Here is a 16,610-nt window from a genome sequence, read left to right on the forward strand (position 1 = left end):
TCGTTGTTCCCTGCATTTCTCCTGCAGTTGTCTAAGGGAGAATACCATATCAGTGGTGGACCTGTTGGCTCGGAATCCACACTGCGATTCTGGATAGACGCTCTCTGCAAGTACCTGGAGCCTCTTTAGTACAACTCGGGCAAACAGCTTTCCTACAACGCTAAGGAGAGAGATGCCGCGGTAGTTGTTGCAGTCACCCCTGTCACCTTTGTTCTTGTACAGCGTGATGATGTTTGCATCCCTCATGTCTTGAGGTACTCCACCTTCTCTCCAGCAGAGACAGAGGATTTCATGCAGCTCAGTGACGATGATCTCTTTGCAGCATTTTAGGACTTCAGCAGGGATGCTGTCTTTTCTAGGTGCCTTGCCAAAGGCAAGGGAGTCCAGGGCCACGTGAAGTTCTTCTAGGGTTGGTTCAGTGTCAAGCTCTTCCAGCACAGGCAGGCACTCAATGTTGTTCAGTGCTTCTTCGGTGACTACATTTTCTCTGGAATATAGCTCAGAGTAGTGCTGCACCCAGCGTTCCATCTGCTGCGCCCGATCCTGGATGACCTCGCCTGTGGCAGACTTCAGAGGGGCAATTTTCCTCTGAGGGGTAGTACCAACCCTGCAATTTATTCGGTCTGCTCTGGTATGGGAGGATGTCCATCCTGGGGATGATGCAATGAGCTTTCGTACCGGGTGATGCAAACCTAGTGACACCTCAGCTCGTGGGGTCTCTCTATATCAAGGTAAAGCCTGGGTTGAAAGTCGTACTTTCAGAACACAGTCTTTCAAAAATGCCTTGGTTGCTAAATGCTGGAGAAAAACAGGGGGTGGGGACATTAAAGCCAGCCATTTGAAAATTATACAGCATTTCCATCTACTTCCCTGCCTGCTCAAAGGAGTTGAGCCCAGGGCCATCTCAGTTCTTTCTTCACTGCATCCTGACAGGAAATAATGTAGAAAATGTTTTTAAATGAGCCTGTGCTAATGATGAACCACAGGCTTTTGTCGACAAAGTGCACTGCCCAAGTGGGGCAAGCCTAGTGAACGGAGCAGAGGATAAATTACACTGGTTGGAATTCTTGGTTCAGGCCTCCCCGCTGAGTATTGATGATATGCAGTGACTGGATTCAAACTCGGCTCTTTCGCATGATGGAGAACCAAGCAGCTTTGGCGCTTGACAGCTGGGTTGCAGGCTGGGAAGGTGGGGAACCCCTGCAAGCCAGTGTATCTTTACTTGAGAGTAAGCCTCATGCAACAGAGTGCAATTTGCTTCCAAGTATGCAGTGGACCACAAACCCTGTAACGCAGTGTTTCTCAAACTGTGGGTCGGGACCCACTAGGTGGGTCATGAACCAATTTCAGTTGGGTCCCCATTCATTTCTATATTTTATTTTTAATATGTTAGACTTGATGCTCCCATGCTATGTGACTGCATTTGGGGAAATGCTACACGTCTGTGCTTTTAACAGGTTACTATTTATATGCTTTTAACAGTGATAGTGAATGGGACTTACTCCTGGGTTAGTGTGCTAGGATTGCAGCCTAGGATTGTAAAAAATTTTCCTGCTTGATGATGTCACTTCCAGTCATGACATCACTTCCAGTGGGTCCTGACAGATTCTCATTCTAAAAAGTGGGTCCCGGTGCTAAAGTTCGAGAACCACATTTCCATTTCAAGGGATGCTTGTCAACTGAGCCAGCCCAGTGCCAAGTGCAGGACCTTGCCCAGCTGTGTTTACCGCAGGGAGTGTAACAAAGAACCTGCTCGGGGAGAAGGAAAATGTCTTGACTAATTCTGCCATCCCAGCATTTCTTAACGTTATTATTCTTCAACAAATGTCACAATAACGGCAAAGCCTTTGCAAACTTTTTCTCATTCAGCAATCCTGCTGAAACATCTAAATTCTTTTTTTTCTTTAAGTGCATCACTTTTGTTGCTTTTGGGGTGAACTGGATGACAAACATTTTGCTTTGCAGATATTCTGCAGGCACAGTGAAACGAGGCTGTACCCCATTGTTTGGCATGCCAGAGCTTCTGCAGCCACATTCTAGACAGACAGTGCAGTGTAGTGACTAGAGCAGGGGTGCCCAAACCCCAGCCTAGGGGCCACATGTGGCCCTCAGGGACTCCCAATCCAATCCGCAGGGAGCCCCCAGTCTCCAATGAGCCACTGGCCCTCCAGAGACTTGCTGGAGCCCACACTGGTCCTACGCAACTGCTCTCAGAGTGAGGGTGACTGTTCAACCTCTCACATGAGCTGTGGGATGAGGGCTCCCTCCACTGCTTACCGTTTCACATCTGTGATGCAGCAGTGGCAGCAAAGGAAAGGCTGACCTTGCTCTGTGCAAGGCTTTTTATAGACATTGAGCTATTGCAAGACCTTCCTTCCATCTCTAATATATTCATTTATATAAATTTATGTAAATATATCCATAAGTTCCATCGCTAATAAATTCATTTATATAAATTTATGTAAATTTATTTAAATTTGAAATGTAAATTAATTCTTTTTTTCCCAGCCCCCGACACAGTGTCAGAGAGATGATGCGGCCCTCTTGCCAAAAAGTTTGCATACCCCTGGCCTAGAGAATAGCAAGTTTGTATTTCAATTCCCACATAACCACATAGTTTGCTGGTAGTAGGGATGCCAGATTGCCAACAGCAACAACTGGATAAACAACAAAATACAAAGATTTACAAATAGAAATTGGAAGACTGTGGCAGAAGAAGAAAAAAGTGATCTCGGTGGTGATTGGCACCCTCAGTGCTATTCCAGAAAACCTTGAAGAGCACCTGAACAGCATCAAGACCACAGAAACTAACTTCAATCCACACCAAAAAGCAGCTTTACTGGGAACAGCGTACATTTTACAATGTAATTATAATATCAAAATAGAATAAAAAGCAGGCATCCGAGGCCCCTGGAAGGACTCAACGTCTGGATAAAACAAACCAGTCAGTAACACCTGCTTGACTGTACGGAATTCTCATAATAATAACCTGCTTCTTCAACTTTTGTTCTTAGGTAGACAGGATTCAGCTCAGGCTATTTGTGAATTCAGTTCCTTTGCTGCTGGGATTGGCTCCAGCACCAGATTTGGAAGTTTCTTTGGACATCCACTAGGGTTGAGTCACCTGGTCACCTAGTGCAAGCGTCAACCCCATGATGAACCTCCTCCCGTCACCCAACAAATCAGTAAGCAACAAAAACCACTGCCCAACTTGATGACACTCGCACCACTGAATAAGATATCTGGTCTCTGATAAATGAGACCTGATTCATACTGACACCTGATTGGTTCCCTGCTGTGTCATCATAACACCTCATTGACTCTTGGAACAATCTGTCCCATTGGTTGGTTTTGAATGAAGAAAACCCACTTTTTGTTACGTAAGGCAGTTGTGTTTTCCTTTTCTGGTTTTTTGGCTATTACTTTTGTTAGAATACAGGTATTTCGACGTGGTTTATTTCATTTCATCCTGCATTAAATCATCAAATGATATATAGCAGCGGTTCTTAAACTGATGGGTCACGACCCACCAGACTGAGAACAAATGCTGTTGCCCCCGTAGGGAGGGGGGAAAGGTAGCAACACGATCCCCAGGATCACACTGCTGCAGGGGACTTAGGGGCTTTTTTAAAACATACCTGAGTCCCTGCTAGCATCCTGGGGTTGCAGGGAGGCCAACAGAGCCCTCTGCAAGGCTCCCCACACCTCTAAACCCTGACAAAATGTGATTGCAGTTCACTTTCTGGTTGCGATCGCGAAACAGGAGTCAGGGACTCAGGTATGTTTTTAAAAAGTCCCTGAGCCCTCCACAGTGGCACAATCCTGGAGATTGCGTCTCTGCTCTCCACCCCGCCTCTGCAAAGGCTTGCCCTGATCCTCAAACTCCCTGAGGGTTTGAGAATCAGTGATATGTATGTATTGGCAACCTTCAGTCTCGAAAGACTATGGTATCGCGCTCTGAAAGGTGGTTCTGGCACAGCGTCTAGTGTGGCTGAAAAGGCCAATCCGGGAGTGACAATCCCTTCCACACCGGGAGCAAGTGCAGTCTGTCCCTGCTCTGTCTCCCTGGCTATGGGCCTTCCTTCTTTGCCTCTTAGCCTCAGACTGTTGGCAAAGTGTCTCTTCAAACTGGGAAAGGCCATGCTGCACAGCCTGCCTCCAAGCGGGCCGCTCAGAGGCCAGGGTTTCCCACTTGTTGAGGTCCATCCCTAAGGCCTTCAGATCCCTCTTGCAGATGTCCTTGTATCGCAGCTGTGGTCTACCTGTAGGGCGCTTTCCTTGCACGAGTTCTCCATAGAGGAGATCCTTTGGGATCCGTCCATCATCCATTCTCACGACATGACCAAGCCAACGCAGGCGTCTCTGTTTCAGCAGTGAATACATGCTAGGGATTCCAGCACGTTCCAGGACTGTGTTGTTTGGAACTTTGTCCTGCCAGGTGATGCCGAGGATGCGTCGGAGGCAGCGCATGTGGAAAGCGCTCAGTTTCCTCTCCTGTTGTGAGCGAAGAGTCCATGACTCGCTGCAGTACAGAAGTGTACTCAGGACAACGACAGCCACTCTTTATAGCCTTCATAGATCTCACAAAGGCTTTCGACCTGGTCAGCAGAGACGGCCTCTTCAAGATTCTCCCCAAGATTGGATGTCCACCCAGGCTCCTCAGCATCATCAGATCTTTCCACAAGGACATGAAGGGCACTGTTGTCTTCGATGGCTCCACATCAGACCCTTTTGACATCCGAAGCGGAGTGAAGCAGGGCTGTGTTCTTGCACCAACCTTGTTTGGGATTTTCTTCGCTGTCCTGCTGAAGCAGGCCTTTGGAACTGCAACAGAAGGCATCTATCTCCGGACCAGATCAGACAGAAAGCTCTTCAACCTCTCCAGACTGAGAGCAAAATCCAAAGTCCAGCTGAAATGTCTGCGTGACTTCCTCTTTGCCGACGATGCAGCTGTCACTACCCACTCTGCCAAAGATCTCCAGCAGCTCATGGATCGTTTTAGCAAGGCCTGCCAAGATTTTGGTCTGACAATCAGCCTGAAGAAAACACAGGTCATGGTTCAGGATGTGGACTCACCTCCCTGCATTACAATCTCTGAGCATGAACTGGAGGTTGTCCATGACTTTGTGTACCTTGGCTCAACGATCTCCGACACACATTCTCTCGATACCGAGCTAAACAAGCGCATCGGTAAAGCAGCTACCACGTTTTCCAGACTCACAAAGAGAGTCTGGTCCAACAAGAAGCTGACGGAACATACCAAGATCCAGGTCTACAGAGCAGTGATATGTAGCATGATGATATTATTTGAAAGATTTTCACAATTTTGGCAGATAGTGGTATCCCTCCCCCCCCCCCACCAAGTGCCTCACCCAGTGCAGTCCACACCCCTGCACCTCCTTAGTGATGCCACTTTGGACATCATCAGGGTTTCAACTCAAGTCGTCTCTTGGTTTGGGATACATCCAACCTGGCAACCTTGTGAGGGCCTTTCTGCACAGTCTCTCAGTCTATCCTCCATGAAATGACCAGAGTGTTCCCACATCTGGAGAAATAGACTGGGGAGTCATTGCTGTCTAAATGTGACAGTGTGCTTCTCTGAGGCTCAGAGTGGCTCATACCTGTCAGATCATATTCTCACAACAATCTTGTAATCTTGTAATATTCTCACAACAATCCTGAGAGGGGAACCTGATTGGCATCAGCTCACTTGAGATCACTCAAGATGGGAATTTGAATCCTAGTCTTGCTTGCCCAGTACTCAACCCACTACACCACACTGTCTCCAGGCCCTTAAGATGCCCTCATGCAGTATTTCTCAAATTGTGGGTTGGGACCCACTTGGTGGGTTGCAAGCCAATTTCAGGTGAGTCGCGTGACACCTACTTCAGCCGCCATTGAAAATCCAGAGCTAAAAATACAGGGTGCTGGGCAGGGCGGGCTCCTGGTGGGAGAGGCTTTGGGTGCTTTTCCTTGAATAGGGGGGGAAATGGGATGCTGGAAAGGGGGGAGGGCTATTTGGTTGGAGAAAAATCCAAGTCTGCCTTCTGCTTTGACTTCCAAGCTGGAACATTTGAATTCTGAGGTATGCCAAATAACAGCACAAGCACACTGCATAATGGGACCTTTGGCAGATTGCTGCTTAGGTTTGAAGTCTAAATTGGTGGTGTTACCTCTAGTCATGGCATCACTTCCAGGTTAATGACATCACTTCCAGTGGATCATGACAGATTGTCCTTCTAAAAAGTGGGTGCCAGTGCCACAAAGTTTGAGAACCACTGCTCTAGTGCCTTGCATTTGTGCCGCACATTTGTTTCCTGCGCATGAACAGTCTCCGGAGATGTGCTGTCTATTTCAGCCAAGGACCGGGCGAGACTTTCCTTTTGCGTGCATTTGCGATGTCATCAAATTAGCAAACTCTGAAGTGTGCTGAAGATTCCGTAACAATTAGAGGACAAATGACACCAGCGCCACGCTTGGGGAGGAAACCAAATTAGCCTCCGCCAGGGTTTGGGTAATCGATGGGCCGGCGTAGGGAGGAATGTCGGAGATGATTTTTCACGACCCATCAGGAACAAATTGTATATCTAATTTCTGTCGCAAGGACTTTTGCCATGCAGAGGGACAAATCATTGCAGTAGGGAAGGGGGGGCATGGCCAAAGGGTAGCGTTTGCCCAGGCTCTTGGGCTGCACTCACAGCTTGGTGAAAAGGTTCCTTCTTGGGGGTTGGAGCAGTGAATGTGTTGCTCTAAGTCTGGCTGCAAATGGAATTGGGAGGAAGGAAGCAGTGGATGGAATGGATTGGAGGGAACCATGGATGGTAGAAAAGGGTTAGGGTTAGGAAGGAAGGAAGGAAGGAAGGAAGGAAGGAAGGGGGGTGCATGGGGAGGAACTCAAACTCATTGCACCTGTTTTTCATGAAGGCCTTTTGGTTATGTCAGTGACATCAGAACATAAGAAGAGCCTCACTGGATAAGGCCAAAGGCCCATCTAGTAGAACTTCCTGTATCTCGGAGGGGCCCACCAGAGGCCTCAGGGACTACACAAAAAAAGACCTATGTCCTGTTGCCACTTCCCTTGCACCTGGCATTCTGAGGTAGCCTGCTTGTAAACCCAGGGTCTTGCATATGCCCATCATGGATTGTAACCTGTGATGGACTTTTCCTCCATACATCTGTCCAATTCCCTTTGAAAGGCACCTAGGTCAGATACTAACACCACATCCTGTAGCAAGGAGTTCCACAGACTAAAAGCACGTTGGGTAAAGAAATGTGTTTGTTTTTTTTGTCTGTTCTTACTCTCCCAATACTCAATTCTAGTGGCTGTCCTCTGATTCTGGTGTTGTGCGAGAGGTGAAAGACTAGCCCTCTATGCACTCTCTTCATCCTCTGCATAATTTTGCACATCTCAGTTATGTCCCCTCTTTTCCTGTTGCCTGTATCCAGGCACTCCCTTGCATCTGGCATTCAGAGATAGCCTACTTCAGGAGGTCACATCTACCCATCATAGCTTGTAACCTGTGATGGACTTTACCTCCATCAATCTGTCCAATCCCCTTTGAAAGGTGTCTTGGCCAGATACCATCACCACATCCTGTTGCCCTTTGCATTCCAGTTGTTGGTTATTTGCCATAAAATTGCGTTTTTGTCAAATAGCATAAACTGCTGTGATTTTGCTTGGTACACAAAGGCTGGATAGAGCTCTTGTTATAAAAATGAACCAAGGGAGTTCGAGGCTCAATTCATGGCACTTTGTCTCAGAAAGCTGGGGTCTGAGAACCACTCCTGCCTGATGCCCTAGAACAGGGGTCTTGGAACCCTGGCCCAGGGGCCAGATGCAGCCCACAGCAAGCCTGTATTCGGCCCACGGCCAGCCTCTGATCCTCTGAGAGCCTTTGGCCCAATTGACCAAACGCAACTGGAGTTGTGCTTGTTGGGTGGGGGAATAGGAGTCCATTTAAGTGTATGCTTTGGGCTGTGTTGGTGTTTGGAGAAATCCTGGACATTTGAGCCCATTTATTCTTTCATCTAAGTTCCATCACCAATGTATTTATTTAATTTTTATATTTAATATTTTTTTCTGGCCCTTCACACTGTGCCAGATGTTTGATGTGGCCCTTCGTCCGAAAGGTTTAGAGACCCCTGCCCTTGTGTGCCATCGCTTGTCTGTGTAGATATCTCTGAACTAGATGGACTAATTGTCTGACTCCCTAGAAGGCAGCTGTATTCTTGTTTTTTCCTGTTATCTGTTTTGGATTGTATGTTCCTTGGGAGCAGAGACTTGTCTGCTGATGTAATTCTGTAAGGTTGTATGCACACTGATGGGAAATGCTAGCCTGCAACATTTTTCCACCTGAAGTGTAGCACCACAGCGCTCTACCCCCCTCCCTTCGTTCCCCTTTCTTTCTATTAAAATCACACACACCCAATTCCTTCTTCCATTTAAATCTCTCTTTCCTGCAGAAGAGAGTGACCAAAATGATTAATGGGGTAGGACACCTCCCTTATGAGGAAAGGCTAAAGCATTTGGGGCTCTTCTGTTGGACAAAAGGTGCCAGGGGGAGAGAGAAACGACATGATTGAGACATACAAAATTATGCAAGGGATGGAAAGAGGACAGTTCTTTTTCCTCTCATGCAGCACCAGAACCAGGGGACATCCACCAAACCTGAGTGTCAGGAAAGTTAGAACAGACACATGAAAATATATCTTTACCCAGCGTGTAATTAGTCTGTGGAACCCCTTGCCGCAGGGTGTGGTGATGGTGTCTGGCCTGGATACCTTGAAGAGGGGTTTGGACAGACTTCTGGGGGAAAAGTCCATCACTGTGGACTCTGTGAGATGCAGGAAGCTGGACTGGATGGGCCCTTCACCTGATCCAGGGGCGCTCTTCTTATGTTCTCTTAGGATGGGAAGGAGGAAAGTAGCAAGGTGCCATGGAGCCTGCCTTCCTCTGTGGGCTGTTTGTGGTGAGACTGGTGCTTTTGGGCTGCCCCGGTGCTCCTGAAAACGGTCTGATCCTGTTTCCTGTGTGTGTCAGGCCTCTGCAATCAATAGCAACAATCTACTATGCATTGATGGTGGCAGAAAATACAGTGAAGATCTGAATGCTAAACAAAGGGACAGGGATCTGCGCGTAACCCTCTCCTCTTTCCGACGCAGCAGTACAGACTCGGGTGTGCTCTGCTGGGCTATCCCAAGAGCCCCCTGGGATGCCGCTGAGCTGAAAAGCAGTTGACCACCACTGTCTTAACCAGACACTGCCGCTCAAAATCAATCATTCCAAGAAAGGAGTTAATGGGGTATTGACCAAGTTAAATGCCCAGGTCGATAGCAGCTCTTAGCGGCTCGATAGTTTGATGTGTCTTGGATACCGATAAAAACAGCGGCAGTTGTCACACTCATCGCCAGTGAGCCCCTGCCTCCTCCAGAGGTGGAAGACAGACAAGGGAGTGAGGGAGGGAAAGACCTATGGAAGTTATCAGGAAACTACACAGACACATCCATTCTCAACCTCTAGCACAGGGGTGCCCAAACCCAGCCCTGGAGCCACCTGCAGTCCTCGAGGACTCCCAATCCGGCCCTCAGGGAGCTCCCGATCTCCAATGATCCTCTGGCCTTCCAGAGACTTGCTGGAGCCCACGCTGGCTTGATGCAACTGCTCTCAGTGTGACGGCCAACTGTTCAACCTCTTGCATGAGCTGTGGGACAAGGGCTCCCCCCGCTGCTTACTGTTTCACATGTATGATGCAGCAGCGGCAGCAAAGGAAAGGCTGGCCTTGCTTTTTGCAAGGCCTTTTATAGGCCCTGAGCTACTGCAAGACCTTCATTCATTCATATATGTTCCATCTCTAATATATTCATTTATGTAAATTTCTTCAAATTTGAAATGTAAATTAATTCTTTTTTCCCCCCGGCCCCTGACACAATGACAGAGAGATGATGTGGCCCTCCTGCCAAAAAGTTTGGACACCCCTGCTCTAGCACAACATTTCCAAAACCATGGGTTGGGAATCGATTTCTGGTGGGTTCCACAAAGCCTCCAATGAAAACACAGGTGATAGAAAGAGCAATGGTCCAATCAGCTAACTGCCTTGCAAACAGCTGAGCTCCAGCAGTTTGCAAGCTTGAGTCAATATTGGGAGATACACGTTTGAGCATTTTTGGGGGAGTATTTTTTTTCCCCAAGTTCATAAATGACAGATAGTGGGGGGGCAGGTGAAGGATGGGTTGCATAACTAAGCCACTCAAACCTTGCAGCTATTCATTAGGTCTGCCTCATTATGAGAAATGGACAGAGCTTTTTGGCAATAAATAAATAAATGTTATTTTTTTCTAGATCACTTTCTTAAAATCTCTAAAGACTAGGTGGAACCCAATGGCATATCGTTTTAAAAAATGGGTCCCGGTGTTCTAAAGTTTGAGAACCATTGGGCTAGCAGAACCTAGCTTTGGAGTCAGCCACCAAAACTTGATTGCTTTGGGAGTGAAAGAAATTTAGCCTACTATGGAAGAGCAGCGGCCCCCAGAGTAAACAACCAACAACCGTTTACCCCAAAACTCTAGGACAGAACTGATTGCTGTCATGTCTTGTACTCATGAGACAGCCACTGGAGTAGAGGAAGCCCCTACGGATGTAGGTCAGACAACTGGATGGAGCAAACGTCTGACTCCAAATAGAGCAGCTTAATCCAACTGTATCCCTCCAGCTGGGGTTTCAGACTCCTCTAGACCCAACCCCGTTCACCCAAGACCCTTTATGCCCCTGTAAGCACCTATCAGAGAAAGCAGAGGTTGCAGCCTAGCAATGCCTGGCTCTGCAGAAAAGTACTGCTCCTTTAAATATTAGCTTCCTTTAGTCTAAGGGTGGAGCTTTGGCCATGAGTAGACCTCCTTTATCACCTAGGTCCCTTGTCCCAAAATTTACCTGGGCCACGAAGCCCCTTCTGCCTTTTCTTCCCAGCTCATCCAGGGCACCATCATCTTGTACTTCGCGAGATCCAAGATGATGGCACCTGAACCTCATGAGATCTTGTGTGATCCAAGACGGTTTCACCCAAATCTCGTGATTTGGGTCTCATAACATCTCACAAGATCCAAGATGGCAGAGCCTGGTGGAATTGATAGGAGGGGGCATGGCTCCCTTGCAAGTGTGCCATGACATGTGAAGGTGTTGTGATGCACACTTTGGGACCCCCTGACCTAGGTGTTCAACTATGCATAGATCTTTGTTGAAACAACATCTGACTCCCCTGGTAGCTGTCCCAAGTACCACACTGCCTTGTCCTACCTTAATTGCCTGGATACTCATTATCCAACTTTTCTAAGTGCAAGTGCATGGAGGAGCCCTGCTCACGTACAGCCGTGTAGCAGGGATCTCTCTCCCACTCCAGGCTTCGACTGCGCACATGGCACAGAAGCCTTGGGCTTCAGTGTATCCCCAGCCAACCTTCCAGCAAATGGGTTGCCTCTAACAACAGCAGAAAATCAAAGGCGGAGGTGGAATCCAGGGTTTTGATCTAATGACTATCACTGTAATCAACGGTGTTTTTGCAGTGCATGGAGAAAATTAAATGTCAACACCAGGCGGCATGAAGTTCACCAGATTCCATTACTTAAAGCAGTGTACACAGATCTGCCCTGACACATCCATTTGTTAACTTGGGCAGCACCATTCAATGGGGAAGCCAGGTGTAAAGATGTAAATGGGAGAGGTTATGTCAGGCAGAACCAAAGAACCTCTGACACACTGAATCATTTTCCCCTTTCTTTTTTGCGTTGCACAGGACTGGCTGACAAAATTTGGATACCTCCCTCCACCAGACCCTGGGACGGGACAGCTGCAGACACAAGAGGAGTTCTCCAAAGCAATCACGGCCATGCAGCAGTTTGGAGGCCTGGAAGCGACAGGGATTCTAGGTCAGTTAGAAATCCAGGGTGGTGGTGGTGGTCATGGGAACATCCTTTTTTTTTTTAATTACATGTGCTAGTCTGAGGACATTATTGTGATGTTCTTGGAGCCTAGTTGAATGTGATGGGAACCCACAATTGGTAAATAAGGGGAATCAGTCAGGACCCTTCCTTCGGTCTAGAACAGGAGTGGGCAAACCCCAACCCAGAGGCCATTTGGGGCCCTCGAGGTCCTCCAATCTGACCTGCAGGGAGACCCCAGTCTTCAGTGAGCCTCTGGCCCATCGGAGACTATTGGAGCCTGCACTGGCCAGTCATGACCTGTGGGCTTTTCCCTGGGCATTATTAACACACCCCCGCCTCTGAACGACTTATGTCTCCACGTGTTTCAGGCTTGGTTTGTATCTTTTCACTGTGCAAGAGGTGTGTGACAAACAGTTATTACAGTTCTCATGTGCATTATAAATAAGCTCAGTAAAATTCATTCATTCGTTCATTCATTCATATAAGTTCCATCTCTAATGTATTCATTTATGTAAATTTATTCAAAGTTGAAATGTAAATTCTTTTTTTTTCCCCGGCCCCCACCACATTGTCAGAGAGATGATGTGGCCCTCCTGCCAAAATGGTTTTTGTCTTTAAAAAAAAGCACCTGAGTGGGGACATGATTGAGACAAAAATATACACGGGGTGGATAGAGTGGTTAGAGAACCATAACTAGGGGTCGTCCACTAAAACTGAGTGTTGGGAGAGTTAGAACAGACAAAAGAAAATATTTCTTGACCCAGTGTGTAATTAGTCAGTGGAACTCCTTGCCACAGGGTGTGGTGACGGTGTCTGGCCTAGATACCTTGAAAAGGGGTTTGGACAGACTTCTGGAAGAAAAGTCCATCACAGATTACAAGCATGATGTGTATGTGCAACCTCCTGGTTCTGGAAGTAGGCTGTCTCTGAATGGCAGGTGCAAGGGAGTGGCACCAGGATGCAGGTATCTTGGGTGCTCTCTGAGGCATCTGGTGAGCCACTGAGAGATACAGGAAGCCGGGCCCTGGGCTTGATCCAGCGGGCTCTTCTTATGTTCTTAACCCCTCTCCCATTAGTAGGCTTGGGATTAGGAGGTGCTGCCTCTAGGACTCCTTGATAACAGGCCCAGTTTCACCTTGTACTCGAGCCAAGGCTGATTTTTGGACATAAGAGGCACTGTTGATGGTCAGAATTCAGCATTATCAACACTGAGAATGACAGAGTCTCTCAAGAGTTTCAGAAAGGGCTTTTTCCCATCCTGGAGATGTCAGATGAACCTGGGGCCTCCTAAATGCCAAGCAGGGGTCCTTCCCCTTCCCTGTAGCCTCATCCCCCCTTCTGTCCCCCTCCTGCCAGGTCCATATCCTGAACTGCTTACTTTCAAGTAAGCCTGAGGGGGGCATGATTGACACATCCAAAATTATTTGTAGGATGGAGAGAGTGGATAGAGGGATGTTCTTTTCACTCTCACACAACACCAGAACAGGGGACATCCACTGAAATTGAGTGTCGGGAGAGTAAAGAACTATTTCCTGATCCATCATGTCATTAATACATCATTAATACATCATGTCATTAATACAGGGTTGTTGTGAGGACAGGAAGCTGTATACACTGCCCTGAGCTCTTTGGAGGAAGGAAAATATGAAAAATAAATAAATAAATAACCTGTGGATCTCCTTGTAACAGGATGTTGGCTCTTGGCCTAGATGCCATGAAAAGGGGATTGGACAGGTCAATGAAGGACAAGTCCATCACAGGTGACAAACCATGATGGGTAAATGCAACCTCCTGGTCCTAGAATGCTACCCAAAAATGCCAGGTGCAAGGGCCACAGGATGCAGGTCTCTTGTTGTCTTGTGTGCTCCCTGAGGCATCTGGTGGGCTGCTGGGAGATCCAGGATGCTGGACTGGATGGGCCTTTGGCCTGATCCAGTGAAGCTCTTCTTCTTGACTGAGGGTCAGAATATTCCCCAATGCCATCCCTCAACCTTTCACTCTTCTCCTTCCACCATGAGATTCCTGCAGCTTCCCCTGGATGTGTGAGGGTGTGCGTGCAAGAGCCAGGTGGCCCCATTTGCAGCTTTGAGGAAGCAATTACATGTCTCAGGTGTTTTGATGACAACCCGAGGCAGGCAATTATTCCGGCAACTTCACAGGCTGCTGGGGGTCCCATATTGTGTTTCCAGAGAGCTTTCCGTCTCCATTCTTCTCCCCCCCCCCCGCTGTCTTATGCCAGGTGTAAACTATCCAGAGGTCTGGTGTGTCGTCCCCCCCTTCATTTTCTCTTCCCCCCACAATTTAATTAGTTTACAATCTGGAGAAAAATAGTCTTTTCTTCCTGATGTCCCTGGTGTTTTTGACCTTTTATCAGAGCAAATAGGTTGTGCTTTGTGGTCCTGTTTCCCATCTGCAGTGGTTTTGTGGTTCTGGAAAGAGAAGGGGACCACGGAAACCACAAACTGCCCAGTAAATGGAGTAGCTGAAATAGAAGTTAATCTGAGAAGGTTTAGTTCAAATCAGGCTGCTTATAAATAGCTGAATCCACACCTGGCTGGGAGTAATTCTTGCTGTCACCCATCCCCTCCTCCCTTTTGGTTTGTGTCTTAGAGACGGTAGAGGCTTGTAATCAAGTTTGCTTCTAATTACTGGATTAGAGAGCAAGAGGGAAGGGAACAAACAAGGCATTTGGTGGCAGATCTGAGCCTCTGACCCCCCCCCCTCCCATCACGGGTGAACAGCTGCAATGTAGCGGGGGGGGGTTCAGTTAGTGGAGGAAAGCAGCAGGCTGGAGTAGGGGCTGGATTCTTCTCTCCATTTTCTTCTTTCCCCTGCAACCCCGTCACCCCACTCAATGAAATCAGTTCCTGTTTGATTTCATTTAGATAGATAGATAGATAGATAGATAGATAGATAGATAGATAGATAGATACATACATACATACATACATACATACATACATACATACATACATACATACATACATACATACTACTTGGAAATGAATAAAAATAGTTTTTTGGAGGGAGAGAGAGAGAGAGAGAGAGAGAGAGAGGAGGGCCCCCAAATCTGCTGTATCCACAGATTCAGTTATTCACAGATCCCCCAACCATTTGCCCATTAACATTGTGTCAATCCAACCTGACCACAGTGGTCCATGTCCTAGTGACTTCAAGATTGTATGCACTGCTGAAACAGAAACGCCTGTGTTGGCTCAGTCATGTCGTGAGAATGGATGATGGCCGGATCCCAAAGGATCTCCTCTATGGAGAACTCATGCAAGAAAAATGCCCTACACGTAGACCACAGCTGCAATACAAGGACAGCTGCAAGAGGGATCTGAAGGCCTTAGGAGTGGACCTCAACAGGTGAGAAACCCTGGCCTCTGAGCAGCCCGCTTGGAGGCAGGCTGTGCAGCATGGCCTTTCCCAGCTTGAAGAGACACTTGGCCAACAGACTGAGGCAAAGAGGCAAAGAAGGAAGGCCCATAGCCAGGGAGACAGACCAGGGACAGACTGCACTTGCTCCCAGTGTGGAAGGGATTATCACTCCTGAATCGGCCTTTTCAGCCACACTAGACGCTGTTCCAGAACCACCATTCAGAGCGCGATACCAGAGTCTTCCGAGACTGAAGGTTGCCAACTACTAATGTGCTGTACCAGGGGCTGCCCTTGAAGACAGTTCAGAAGCTGCAACTAGTGCAGAATGTGCCAGCCAGGGTGGTTACTGGGGCTAGGTGGTTTGATTCTGTCAAACCTCTGCTTTGGCAACTGCATTGGCTGCCCATTCGTTTCCGAGCCCAATTCAAGGTGCTGCTTTTGACCTTTAAAGCCCTTCACAGTTTGGGGCCTGGTTAGCTGAGGGACTGCCTTCTCCCATATATTCTGACCCACCCTCTTAAGTCATCAGAGTGGGCTTTCCTGCAAGTGCTGCCTTTCTCCCGAGTTAGGGGGGTGGCAGCATGGCGGCAAACCTTCTCTGTAGTGGCACCACAGTTATGGAACTCCCTACCAGGAGAATTAAGATCTACCCCCTCCCTCATGACATCGCGGTAAGGGCTTAAAACATTTTTGTCTTGCTTTTGGGTTATCTGCCTCCTCTGCCTCTCTAGCAGTTCCTTGAGTTATTTTTGCCCTCCTCCACTTGGTGCCCCCCCATTATATTTCCTTTTTCTTTTGCTGTATTGTATTTTCTATTTTATTTTTTTTACTGTACTGTATATTTAATTTTTTTTTAGTCTATAAATTGTAAGCCACCTTGGGCATCTGCTTTCAGCAGAGGAAAGGTGGGGTAGAAATCTTTCAAATAAATAAATTGTTAAAGTAGCTTACCAGGACGAAGTTCTCTCATTTAAATAGGTCGCTACAAACATTTAAGCTTATAGCACCACAGGACAGGTTGCCAAGAGCCTGAATACAATATTTGATAAACCAATTTTTTGCCTGGCCCACATGTGTACACATTTGGTCCCTGTTGCATATATACAACATTGGGCAGAAATGGCTTAAACTAGCTTTAACACTATACAGCAGTGTTTCTCAAACTGTGGGTCGGGACCCACTGAGTGGTTTGCGAGCCCATTTCAGGTGGGTCCCCATTCATTTCATTATTTAATTTTTAATATATTAGACTTGATGCTCCCATGGTATGTGACTGCATTTGGGGAAATGTTACA

General features: G+C 47.5%; 1 protein-coding gene across 1 annotated transcript in view; it reads left to right on the forward strand.

Moving 5' to 3' along the window:
- The window catches only part of MMP17 (matrix metallopeptidase 17), a 129,119-nt gene that overhangs the window by 68,568 nt on the left and 43,941 nt on the right, over window positions 1–16,610 (forward strand). The window contains exon 2 of the mRNA XM_066609960.1: window positions 11,787–11,919. Within this exon, the coding sequence (XP_066466057.1) occupies window positions 11,880–11,919 (40 nt within the window). The 5' untranslated portion in view covers window positions 11,787–11,879. The remainder of the gene's footprint in view (window positions 1–11,786; window positions 11,920–16,610) is intronic.

The sequence above is a fragment of the Tiliqua scincoides genome, chromosome 14, assembly GCF_035046505.1.
Source record: "Tiliqua scincoides isolate rTilSci1 chromosome 14, rTilSci1.hap2, whole genome shotgun sequence".
Taxonomy (NCBI): Eukaryota; Metazoa; Chordata; class Lepidosauria; order Squamata; family Scincidae; genus Tiliqua; species Tiliqua scincoides.